Raw genomic sequence first — 12,076 nt, 5'->3', positions numbered from 1 at the left:
TGGGAGGTCAGAAATGCTGTGTTCCGTCCAGAGAGTAGCATCTATATTTTCCCCTGTAACTTGTATACTGTTATCATCCCATTTATCCACCCCCCACTTCACTCACTCTCCCCGAACACCTTACCCCATAGAACAGACTGGTCGTCACAAGTGATTTAAAAAAAAAAAAGAAAAAAAGATTTATTATTTTCAGGTTTGTTTTTGTTTTTACACCTGCCAGGTTGCACAAGACTCTGAACACAACAACAGTCACCAAATGTACAATAAACATACACAGTTAAATAAGAGATGGGGCCCGAGCAGTCCAAGAGGTGCAAGATTGGGGTGCATGGGCTGGGGTTGTTTTCTTTTACCTCCAGGAAAATACAGAATCTGACCCAAAATGCCTCCAAGGGACAGCATCTCCAAACAAAACATGGACCCTGCAGGCAACTGAGAGTACTCTGGATTTACACTTCTGTGGGACACGACTTAGAGAGATCTTTGGGTTGCTCTGGTTTAAAAATAATACATCCTGCGCTGCAGAAATGGAGACAAAAATCCACGCAATCTTTGCCATCTATGCAATCACTGTAGTTCCTTATTTTGGAAGGAAAATCTGTGGTACTTCCATTTCCAGGCATGCTTCTTTCACAAGGCATTCATTCAACTTGGGACACTTGGAATTACTTCACCTGGAGTCAGGCCAATAGCCCACACGTGCTGCTGCTGCAAGGCAGAGAAACTTTGATGAAGAAGATTTGAGTTCAAAAAGGCTGTTTTGAAATAGTTTTATGTTTGAAATAGTTTTCAGTTTTAAATAACTGGTACAACTGTCCTCATTCATGAACCGTTCTAACAAAGGTGCATAGAGCAAAATAGTTTTTAAACCCCCTGTCTGCAACATCATTAATGGGAACATGTTTGATGTTCATCTATTGTCAAACTTTTAAGACTTTTAAAATTGCTGCTGCAGGGTAGTATCCCAGTATTCCCAGTCTCCCATTTCCAAGTCTGCTATTTTCCGACTACTTGTAGCAGTTGTGGCTTGTTATTAAATCAGCAGCAACATGAAGAAAGCAAAGACAAAATTCTCCCTACTCTTTTCCCATACCAACAACGTTGCAAGGCCCAACATTGTAATTCCAAAGTCCTCAGCAACATGAATTCAAGTTACTTACTGGGCATTGTGGTTGCTTGCCCACGCTGCCACAGTGGCTGGGCTGCCAAATCCACAGAATTTAAAAGTCACTTTGCATCATTGCACTTGACCAAATGGGAGCTCTGGTGCACGTTAATTCTACCTGGCTCATTAATGCCCTGGTATGGTGGTTCAGCAAGAGAAGAGAAGTCCCAGGAACAAAGTAATCCACATTTTGGCAAGTCACTTCAAAGCTACCTCAGAACAGTTCTGAGCTGGCCAGTATTTGCCAACTGACTTATCTCAATACTATTTCCACGCCACGTGAACAGATATGTTAATTACCAAAGCAATACCTGCTACAAGGCTTTGCCCACAAGGAACCAGATTTCCTCTTGTGCAGCCTGAGTGCAGAGCTCTCTCATGTCCAAGAGCTTTAACTCCATAAAAGCTGATACTGCAATGCATAGTGCTTACTCACACAGGTAACCCACACCCGAATACCTGGGAATGCCTACGGAAGAGTGAGTGCCACATTCACACTCAGTGCAGTACAAGAGAAAACAAATCAGAAAAACCTCTCGAGTTCTCCTGACTCAAGGGCCTCTAAGACACAACACCCTTCTCTGCTTTTGTTTCATGACTACATGTATCCTGTTATGCACAGACGCTCTGGGATGAGTTTTCCAGCAGTGAATGGAAATTCAGACACACATGGTATATCCCATCAGGGCTCCATGGAGTTCTAGTCATATTCCTGCAACCACCAGAATGCCTTAAACAACCAACCAAGCCGACCTGTGAAGGAGAAGTATGTAAGGAAAAACATACTACACAGCCTTAAAAGATAAACCTTCTCTTTCCCTTTCTCCTCGTCCCTAAATGCAACATGAATTCTGTATGTAGACCAGGTCCATCACATCAGGCAACCCTCACGGATGGCTTTCTGTGTCCCATAAATAGTGGTCCACTAGCATTTTTCTTGTGTGTTTCCTGAGTCCAGGGCTGGTTGTTTTATGTAACTGTCCAAAGGAATTACAGTGCATTGTTTACAAGGTTATTTGGAAAAAAAAGAACCAAAGCAACCAACTCTCCATCCAGGCTTGAAGAGGAGAAATATGTTTATTTTGAGGGGGCTACAGAGATAACGACCCTGTCCCTTCAGAGGAGTGCTCTGTATCCTCATTTTCTCCTGGCACAACTATCTCAGATCACAGCAGAAGCTGTTGTGAAGATTTAGCTGAGCCTTTTTTTTTTTGTTTGTTTACAGGCAAAAAAGCAATTTTCCCTGCAAACACCGGAGGGAAAAGAGGTAACAGTGGCTCTGTACTACCCTTAGGTGCTCCTAGGATTTCAATCAATTTGTTCCAAACAACACAGGTTTAAGACAGTGCTTTTCCTGCTTTCTGGAACTGCTGGGTAAAATGGGGCAGGGCAGACAGCATGTAAACAGTTCTGGAGGGCTGGAAAAATAATAATTTAATGGACTGCTTCGGCACATCTTCACAGCTTCATTGTTCAATCCATCCCCATAGAGGGACACCAGGAGCCACCACTTGGCTTCTGCTGCTCCTTTCTCCAGGCAGTCTGCTCACATGGAGCAGGGACATTCCCCTTCACCTTGGCTGCTGGAAGCCACAAGAAGCAGTTCTGCCATATTCTGGCAATTTACATGATGTTCTCCTGTTTAACGGCTCCTGTTAAAAATATACATACAATAATCTGCCAGGAAGCCTTCAGTTAGGCAAGCTTTTTCCCATACAGTTGAAATAAAATTGTTTGCTGGACACACTTCCAGAAAGGAAAAATAAGGGTCAGCAGACATGCCAAAAATAAAGTCCAGGCAAGCAGAGGTTTCACTTCTCTTGTCCTTTTTCTTAAAAGCTGCATAAAAAGCATCCCAGAAGGATTTTGAGGGTACTTCATGGTCACTGGGAATCAAACCCTCTTAAAGCATTAACAAGAGCTCCAAGATTTTAGTGGGAGGTGAGTGTATACATCAAAACATACAGAGCCCCGGGGTACCCCCACATCTGAGCTGTCGGGGAGGTGACAAGGACAAGCAAATGGGACCATGAGGCTCCTTCACTCGTGCTGTGCTGAGAAAGTCCTGGGTTTGGAGATGTGCACTTCACTCCCGCCGCTCCCGTTGGTGGTGGTGGTGATGATGTACTGGGTGGTTTGCTGCTGGCTGCTTGGCTGGGATTCCAAGGGATCCGTGTGGGCTGCGGGCTGGGAAACGCCCACCTGAACCTCGCTGGAGAGTGAAGAGTTTTGTTTGCTATCCAGATCAGGCTGACCTTCAGATATCACGTAGTGAGTCTGCATGGGGAATATAAAAAATATAGAAAATAACTTTTAAACTAAGCTCTGTTTCATTTAAATGTATTTGAGAGCAACATAACACCTGTCTTTTGATTTGAAGGACATTGGACTTACTTGGCATTTGGTTAATTTACAAATGGTTGAACTCATTACACAATTAGACCATCACTACAGATTAAAATAGCCATTTTTAATTCAACTGTTCTGAAAGGTTTTTTCCTGCATTCCATATGTTCTAGCAGAAGTTGCACTCCCAGTGACCAATACCAACACAGGCTAGTGACCTGCCTCCTTATGCCTGATTCTTACAAGGAATAGCAGGAACTCGTCTTATTTTCTAATCTTACAGATAACAGAATGTTGGGGTCACTGAGCCAGCAGCTGTGATGGCCGAAGGCCCGGGGAGGCCCGAAATAGCAAAGGCCTGCTGGTGGAAAAACTCAAGAGGTTTGAAAACATCCTGCTTACCTCTTGTAAAGAAATGAAAAGCCTCTCCCACAATGCCTCGTGAAGAACTCGTAACCCTACACACCCCAGACCTTCCCCATGGGCTCCCTGCCCTAGTCCCGCCTTTGCCCTGCCCCGTGCCCGCAGCTCACTGGCTGCGATGCTCTGCCCGGCTGAGTACGAAATGCTGGATCTCGAATTCTCGCTCTCTTTGCGCCTCTGCTCTCCCTTTGCGGAGGAAGGAACAAACCTTGTCCGTGGAAATGCTGTGCAGAGAACCCTCCTGACTCTCTCTCTGGTAATACTGAGCTATCTGGCTTGCGTGCCTGTGTAACTCGCGCCTAAACAGCTGCGCAGGAGGAGGGAGTAAGCTTAGCTTAGCGTGCTACACAGCAGCTCCCTAAGCGATCTCTTGCCAGGGACGCTTCAGGGGAAAACGCAGTGAACTCCCCTCCACCCAAACACCACGCATGGCAACGGAAAGCTGCTGAAATGTTTCTGGAAGTTGTTCTGAAATTCAGTTTAATGCATACTGCTTAATTATAAATATTTTTAAGACTAAGCAGTACCACTAAATAATACTTTGTCCTGCAAATGATTAAGCGAAGACTTGAAACTGGAAGGAGTCATACATACAAGGGCCAAACAGCATGAGCTTGTAAATGGTTACATGCAGACTATACTGTGCAGTCTGCACCTCTTTAGGTACCTCCACTCGGTGCCCCAGTCATGATTTTGGCATTCCTTAAACCTTCAAGCTGAAGAGCGTTATGCCTGATAATACTCTGGATGAAAAAAAGGCCACGATGGTTTTCCTTACCTGAGTAACTGCTTTCACTTGCCCTGTGTTGACAGTGGTGACTGGGGTACCCACAGCAGTCTCTGTGATCACGTACTGCCCTTGGGGGATGGTCATCATCTGAATCTCTGATGCTAAAAAAAAATGCAAATTGGATAATCAAGACCTCCAGTCAAACTCAAAGACAACCTTCAAAGATCATGTCTTACGTCAGTAAAATTTAAAAGTCCGAAAACAGTGGGTATTGAATAGACATTCAGGTGATATAAGGCCTTGTAGAACCCTACAGGCCTCAGCAGAATTATGCCAGTTAACACCAGCTGGATATTTGGCAATTCACGTAGAGAAAACACATACTGTTCTCACTGAAATCATCACAGAATTACCATCCAGAACTGCATGGACTTGAGAAAACATCTTCATGTCACGCTCCTTTTCAATAGAATTCTTTCAAGCATGCATCCAAATTTGAACAAGTAGTTACCAACACATGGATTCTTGTTGAATGCAAGTTTCTTGGAACAAAGGAGCCCAGTGTGCCTGCACAAACCATGTACTGGATCGATACAGATGACAGTGGAAGAGCTGGAACAACCATTCACATTTGTCTGAAACTTTATATTCTTGATATCTATGAATATTAACCACAAAGCTGAATGAGCTCTGAAAACACTTTCATTTGGTATCTGGAGATATGGGGCACGTGTTAGTCACACACACTTGCCAGACAAGTAGTTAGAGCTACTGCTGACACTTACAGTAGCTCCGAAATGAGTTCCAGTTGCTGGGGAGATATGTGTGCTGGACTGAGGAGCCTTGCTGCTGCTGGAGGGCTTGGTTTGGTGTTGATGTAGTTGTCTGCATCTGTGAGGGGCTGAGTTCCTGCTGAGGTTGTTGCGAGGAGGGACTCAAAGGCTGACCCCCAACCTACAAAAAAAAAAAGGGGTTCTTGGTGTAGTAAGGATTGCACAGCTCTGTGCTGTCACAAACACAACCTTCTCATTAAGGGAAAACACAGGGCAGGTTCCAGAGCACAAGAATGCTCCTCTCTCTTCTCTGACTTGCTTCACTCTACAGTCAATAAGCACAGACCAGGAAACTGAAATAGAGATATTGTTGCTTGCCAAAGTGAGTCTATGGCAGAGACCTGAGATTAGAGGCTAAATTCTACCCAACAGCATGAAGAGCTGCACTTCAAATATTTGAGGAATGCCAGTTTCCATTTACATCTTCCAACTGACAAAACTTCATTTAAGCTGCAAATGTGTCTGTTTCCAATCATTTCTCTCTCCTTTGTACATACTGTAGGGAGAAAAAAAACCCACACAACAAATACCCAAACAAACCCACAACAAAACACCCCCAATACACCCGGAGACATCTGGGCAACTGCTTGATGATCTCAGTGTGAGAGTCATTTCACACGTGGTCCTTTAAATGACAAAGAAAACACTGTCCCCTGCATCAGCACATGCAAAATGCCAGCTGAGCAGGCTGGTAGGGAAAGCATTTCCTGAAGAGAAGAGGGAAATACCTGTGATGATGACTGAGTTGCTGGTGATGGCTCTGTGACCTGGATGTGCTGCACCTGGATGGCATGTTGGGTGTATGTCTGGGGGTCATGAAGCTGCCCAACATCTACTGTGGAGTGCTGGGACTGGTGAGGTGAGGTAGCCTGGGGAAAAAAATTAAGGAGAGGTCTATATCTCAAATTCTTTACAAAAGCAGCCATGTATACCTCTTGTAGGACACAAGATCTGGAATAATGAGGTAGGAGCCTTAGTGGAGCACACCTGTTGAACCTTGTTGATTGAGTTTCTTTGCACCCCAGGAGATTAAAATACATTTAACAGACATAGTGGCACAGAGATGGTTCTATCTCAGTGATACCAATGGAAAGGACTTGCCTAATGTCATACAAGCTGCTTGTGGCAGTGGCTGGACTAAACCAAAGGGTACAAAAGGCAGGATTAGTGTTAACCACTTCTCTGTAAACATCTTTCTGTACAACTTATACATACTTGAGATCTGCATATCCAATTCTGTAGTTTTACACAGACCTGCATCAAGGCAAGTGCTGAGAGGTTTTTAAAGGTTTTTTTCAGCAACACTTGCTAATGATATCAATTGCAGTAATTGAATTACAAGTCTTGGATATTTATAAAATTAAGATCTTCCTAATATTACCTGCAGGAATCAATGGTTATGCTCTTGTATCATTACAACAGCCACAGTCACTATCAACTGGGGCCATTGTTTAGGCCTTTATTAATCAAATTCATAACCTGATTTGTTATGAGGGGCCAGAGAGAACATGAAATTTCGGATTAAAATAAACACATGGTAGTTTCAGCTTCCTCCAGTGGGTAACAGATTTAAAGACTACAGTGATTTCTTACACCTGGCCTGAGGTATTTTCCTCAGACCAGTTACTCTAGTTACACTCTGGTTTCATTTTTAGGAGGCTGTTAAGCATCAAGAGAATGAATATTCTAATAGATGCTATGAAGGGAACAAGCAACCACTCTCTGTACTCCCAAATTTTGCCTCTGACTCACCGAGGACAAGGAAGTACAAATCAGTCTTGAACTGCAGAAAATGGGTCACCCACTGACCCAATTTTCCACTTGCTGGAAAACATTCCTAGAGCAGACTTGAGCAAGGGTGCCCAGACGGGTAGAACTAAGACAGGACTTTGTCAATGTGTCTCCAGCAAGCTGACCAAGGCTGGCAGGACTATTTATGCCCAGTTACAAGTGCTTGTGAAGGGAACCCTATGCCTTATCAGTTGATTTATCTGTAAAAAGTAGCTGCAGCACTTTTTGTAACTACTCCCTACCAGACTTCTGCGTGCTAGAGCCCCAAGAACACACAGGCTTGGTAGGGAAAGGGTCAAAAGCACAGCAAGATCCCCACTAAGTTACTCACCTGGGCCACTTGAACAACCTGCAGCTGTATGTGCTGAGGCTGCTGCAAGCCAGTTGTGGACTGAGACACAGGGATGTACTGGATGCGCTGGTAATCTCCCTGGGGAGTCCGGTAGTCTGTGGTGAGGGTCTGGGATATCTCTGTCATTGCTTGGGTCAGTAAATCCGTTGTCTGAGCAGAGAGAGAAAGAGATACAGATCATCATCATACTGATGTACTTCTTCAGGGCTGCAGGTTTTTTATCTACACGTACAGTGGGTCTGGTCATTTATTTACAAGAGCTTAATGTGTACGGAGGTTGGGGTCATGAGTAATCACCAGGGATCATCCACTAGAATTGCTCTCTTCTGTCTAAATCCTTGTCAGGACCATTCAGGGCTAACTTAACATATCATAATAAAAATAATTATTTTCATCTTGTGACATACCAGTATTCTATTAAACAATGGAAGTCCTGTATTTGTGAAGAGCTGACTTGGTTTCCAAGTCAAAAAGTGGTTCATGGACATATTCCACCTTTCTTCCTTTCCTGTCAGAGTGACAACTGTATTTCTAACATGTAAAGACATTTAGTACCTAACTTAATCAAGTTTATGAAGCCAACAGCATCCTGATTGAACTTCTCCATTTTCAAGCAAAATAGTATTTTATCCAGTTAGTCTTTAGATAGGAAGTTTTAAACTGTGATCAATAGGACTTTTAAAACTATACAGTATCCCAGAACACTGAAAAACACATTTTCTAGTCTCAGCTTTCACTTGTGTAGCAGCTGATGCATTAACGGTAGAGATCAGCCACTGGAGATTCCTATTGCTCAGTGCTGCTCTGTCCAAAGGATTACAAAGAGATCTGGCTCCCTGAACACAGTTTGATGCAGTCCCCAGCCACTGTTAAACTTGTCCTCTTGATGCCAGGAATTGCATCTCTCACTTCAGGAGAACAGTCCCAGTGAAAATCCATGAGATGTGTATCCCTGAGTTCATTAAGTACATTATGTGGAGTCAGTAGGTCTGACTGAAAGAAGGGAATGGATTTGGGCATAAAAGACAAATCCTTAAAGCTCCAGAAAGAAATGAACAGCTCCTGGCAGTGCAAAACTGGACCACACAGACTCAAAACCAGAAGTGATCTCAAATAATGTCTTAACACAAGCTTTAAAGTGATGTCTGCCAAATAAACCAGGGTTACTAATACCAGAAGACCCCTGTTCTGTGCATTTCCCTGCACTGCTCTCGTGTGCCTCCAGCCCTTACCACAACAGTTTCTCCAGTCGAGCTGTCGGTGGTGAGAACAGCCGGAGTGGAGCTGATGACGGCCGTCGCAAGCGGCGCGTGGATCGTGTTTGGGAGCTGAGCAAACTCTGGGTGCTTCTTGCGGATGTGCTGCACCATCTTTGTCTGCAGAGAGAAGCAAAGGAGCATTGGAAGGATGCTCAGTAACTCTGCTCAGGGCCACATGAAATCCAACAGCCTGGCCCAATGCAGCTTTTACATTTCCCTCAGTAAAGCAGCATCAAGATTCACACTACGAGATCCTCTGGTCAACAAGACGGACACAAGGATCACAAAGCTGCTGCTGATTAGAGCTAACACTGAAGTATTGTCCTCAACAGCTTTTTACCCCAACATAGCCAGGTGTTTTATGACTTTTTCCAAAGGTCATCTTTTCTGTGTTTTGTTTCCACACTCATCTCCCCTGTAGCTATCAGGGAGCAGTTTCCAAGCCCTTCCATTCATGATCATGCTCTGATAACTTTTCAGCACAAACCCTCTATTCAGGGAATCTTTTGGCTCTAAAACAACCAGGCTGTGCCTGCACACAGCATGAAACCAGCACTCTGACTGAGAAGAAGAGAACTCTGCTTGTGGATGGACAGGTGACAGAGGCCATGGTGAAAGAGCATCCCCAGGGAGAGGCTGTGTGAGGCCAGAACCCCCCATACCTTACTGCTATATTGCTTGGAGCAGTGAGGGCAGCACACTGGAGGGGTGGCAATGGTGCCTGTCAGCTGGGTGTGGGTGCTCAGCATGGGATCTGGCTCTCCTGGGCCTGCAGGACGCAGTTTCCGGATGCTTGGAGGTAGCTCAGCACCAGGATGGTTTTTCAGGATGTGTGCTTTGCGCTTGCTGGCACTCTTGTACACCTGCAGGGCAGAGATTTGGAATTAAAATGGTACAATCCTGGTGTCTGCACAGGAAACAGCTACCAGTTATCTCGATCTGGAAGGTTTGCATGTTGCTTTAGAGAATACATTTAGTTAAATCCCCAAACAATTACAACAAAAGGCTTGAATATACACCTTCCAGTGTTTCATCAACCTGTAAAAGCAACTGACTCCTTCTGTAGCACAGAGAAGCCTTTTGAGAACATATTGTATGCCACAACCAAACACCAAAGCAGGACAAAGAGGTAAGAGGAAAACCTTATTGCCATATTTGAAGATCAAATGCCCAATGTTAATTTGTCACAAGGGTTGATGTCTCTACTTGACACAAAACATCAAATTGTTTTAGTTCAGTGATCAACGTATCTTTTAGTCCTTTTTAGGGACATCAACAAACAAATACTATCTAAAAATTAAAACTATTTTTTCTCCCCTCAAACAAAAGGGAGGAGGCATCACAGAAAGACATACTGAGGGTAAGGACAGCCAAAATACACTCCATGGTAAATAAGGGCCCCCAGGCATAAAAGGCAAAGGAGAACAAGAGCAAGAACTCAAAGGCACTGCAGAAGCAGCTTCAGGCTCCACTGAACACTGGGAATTACTGGCACATGACCTAGTAAGCAGCTTACAATAAAAGGGGTTAGAGACTAACTTTTAGAAGTGATATAAAAACCAAAAGAACTTAGTGGCCAGGAATTATGCACAGAGAGGATACTTAGTCCTAGGCTAACACAAGACTAGGGGTCAGTGACTATCTGCTGGATCACGGTATTCAAGCTTTCCAATGCCAAACACAGCAGAAAGGGGAAAACTGCAGTTTTCAATTAGCATTCCACTGCCTTGGCCTAAGTGCATTTTGTCTTCCTTTTTTTTTTTTGGACAGTACTGCAGGAATGTTGCTGGCAAGCACCTCAGAAAAGGTACAAACCCTGCCAGAGATTTCTATGCAGAGACAAATTGGTTGCATCCAAGACAGGGACTGAGCTACGCTCTGAGAGGTGACTTCCCACACACCTTATCGCAGTATTGACAGAAGTAATCTCTGTTGGGTTTTATGATGGGCAATGTGAGCTCTGGCACTTCTTCTATTTTCATGTCTGGATGTCTCTTTGATAAATGATTCACCTTAGGAGAAAGAAACAGAGAACAAGAACATATTACAGCTGGAAGCCAAACAACTGGTGCTTCTCCCAGACATGGATAACAGCCAAACCAAAACTGAACAATGCAAGCCAGCAGCACTGGAGGCATTTGCTGCTGCAAGGGTTATTGTACACTCAAATTTAACTGGTGAAGGTAAATGTGCTCTTGCTAGATCTCACTTCCAGTTTCCCTAACCAAAATTAGGAAGGGGTAGAATAGTTTGCCAGTACTGTCTTGCAGCTGATATCTGAGAGTGAGGTAGTGTAAAGGGCCTCTGCCCAGCTAACAACCCCCATGAAAACTTTGCAAACAATCTGTTGCTGCAGAACAGCCTTTACCCAGAGGTAGTGATAAGACATGGCCAGGAGAGGCCGTCGAGAAGGGGGAGAAACAAATAACAGGAAAGATGGTCAGGAGAACAGAGGCAATAAGGCTGAACAAGGCAGTATTTTCATCTCATGTCCTGTTAAATACAGTACACATCAGGCAGCATTAGTTAGTGTTGAAATATGGTACTGACAACCGGACATACAGCACAGGCAGTGAAATGTGCAAATTTGCTGAAGAGGTAAGACACACAGGTTTAAAAAAAGATGTATCATCTCAACTCAGCTACAAAATCTGCCAAAATTTGTTTCACAGCATCCTGGCTGGATAAGACCAGATTGGACAGGGCTTGAAGCAACCTGGTCTAGTGGAAAGTGTCCCTGCCCACGGCAGAGGGATGGAACGACATGAAGGTCCCTTCCAGCCCAAACCCTTTCATGATCCTCGTGTTCCAATGCTGGAATACCATCATTATTCCTTACCTATTCATCAGAGTAGTGTACAGAGGCTGTAAGAGCACCCAGGCACTCACCAACATGCCCCTGCGGCGGAAGCCCATCATGCAGAGGCGGCACTTGAACATGAAGCTCTCATAGTCAGTGGACGCGATCCGGGGCTTGAAGGTTTTGGAGCGGCTGATCCGATCAGCCTTCTTGGCCTCCCTCTCTGGGTTGTGCATCCTCTGCATGTGCTCTCGCAGCTTGTCCTTCCTCTGGGAAGGAGCAATTGGGGAGAAAAATGTCAGCAACATCACAGAAACTGCCTTACTACCTGTTATGCATAAGAGCCACAGTTTGAGTTGTTCAGGGATCTCTCTCCA

General features: G+C 44.4%; 1 protein-coding gene across 13 annotated transcripts in view; it reads right to left on the bottom strand.

Annotated features, from left to right (window-relative positions):
- Positions 1 to 154: 154 nt before the first annotated feature.
- PRDM10 (PR/SET domain 10) overlaps positions 155 to 12,076 on the bottom strand; it is a 45,854-nt gene continuing 33,932 nt past the window's right edge. For all 13 annotated transcript variants that reach the window (XM_068994573.1, XM_068994570.1, XM_068994576.1 and 10 more), the window contains 9 exons: positions 11,789 to 11,968; positions 10,801 to 10,911; positions 9,562 to 9,762; positions 8,873 to 9,016; positions 7,620 to 7,790; positions 6,226 to 6,366; positions 5,450 to 5,618; positions 4,713 to 4,825; positions 155 to 3,442 (listed from right to left, as the gene is read on the bottom strand). In XM_068994573.1, coding sequence (XP_068850674.1) covers positions 3,206 to 3,442; positions 4,713 to 4,825; positions 5,450 to 5,618; positions 6,226 to 6,366; positions 7,620 to 7,790; positions 8,873 to 9,016; positions 9,562 to 9,762; positions 10,801 to 10,911; positions 11,789 to 11,968 — 1,467 coding nt within the window. In that variant the 3' untranslated portion in view covers positions 155 to 3,205. The remainder of the gene's footprint in view (positions 3,443 to 4,712; positions 4,826 to 5,449; positions 5,619 to 6,225; positions 6,367 to 7,619; positions 7,791 to 8,872; positions 9,017 to 9,561; positions 9,763 to 10,800; positions 10,912 to 11,788; positions 11,969 to 12,076) is intronic.

The sequence above is a fragment of the Aphelocoma coerulescens genome, chromosome 24, assembly GCF_041296385.1.
Source record: "Aphelocoma coerulescens isolate FSJ_1873_10779 chromosome 24, UR_Acoe_1.0, whole genome shotgun sequence".
Classification (NCBI taxonomy): Eukaryota; Metazoa; Chordata; class Aves; order Passeriformes; family Corvidae; genus Aphelocoma; species Aphelocoma coerulescens.
Note: the sequence above shows the minus strand (reverse complement) of the source record. Positions and strands in the feature narration are given on the sequence as shown.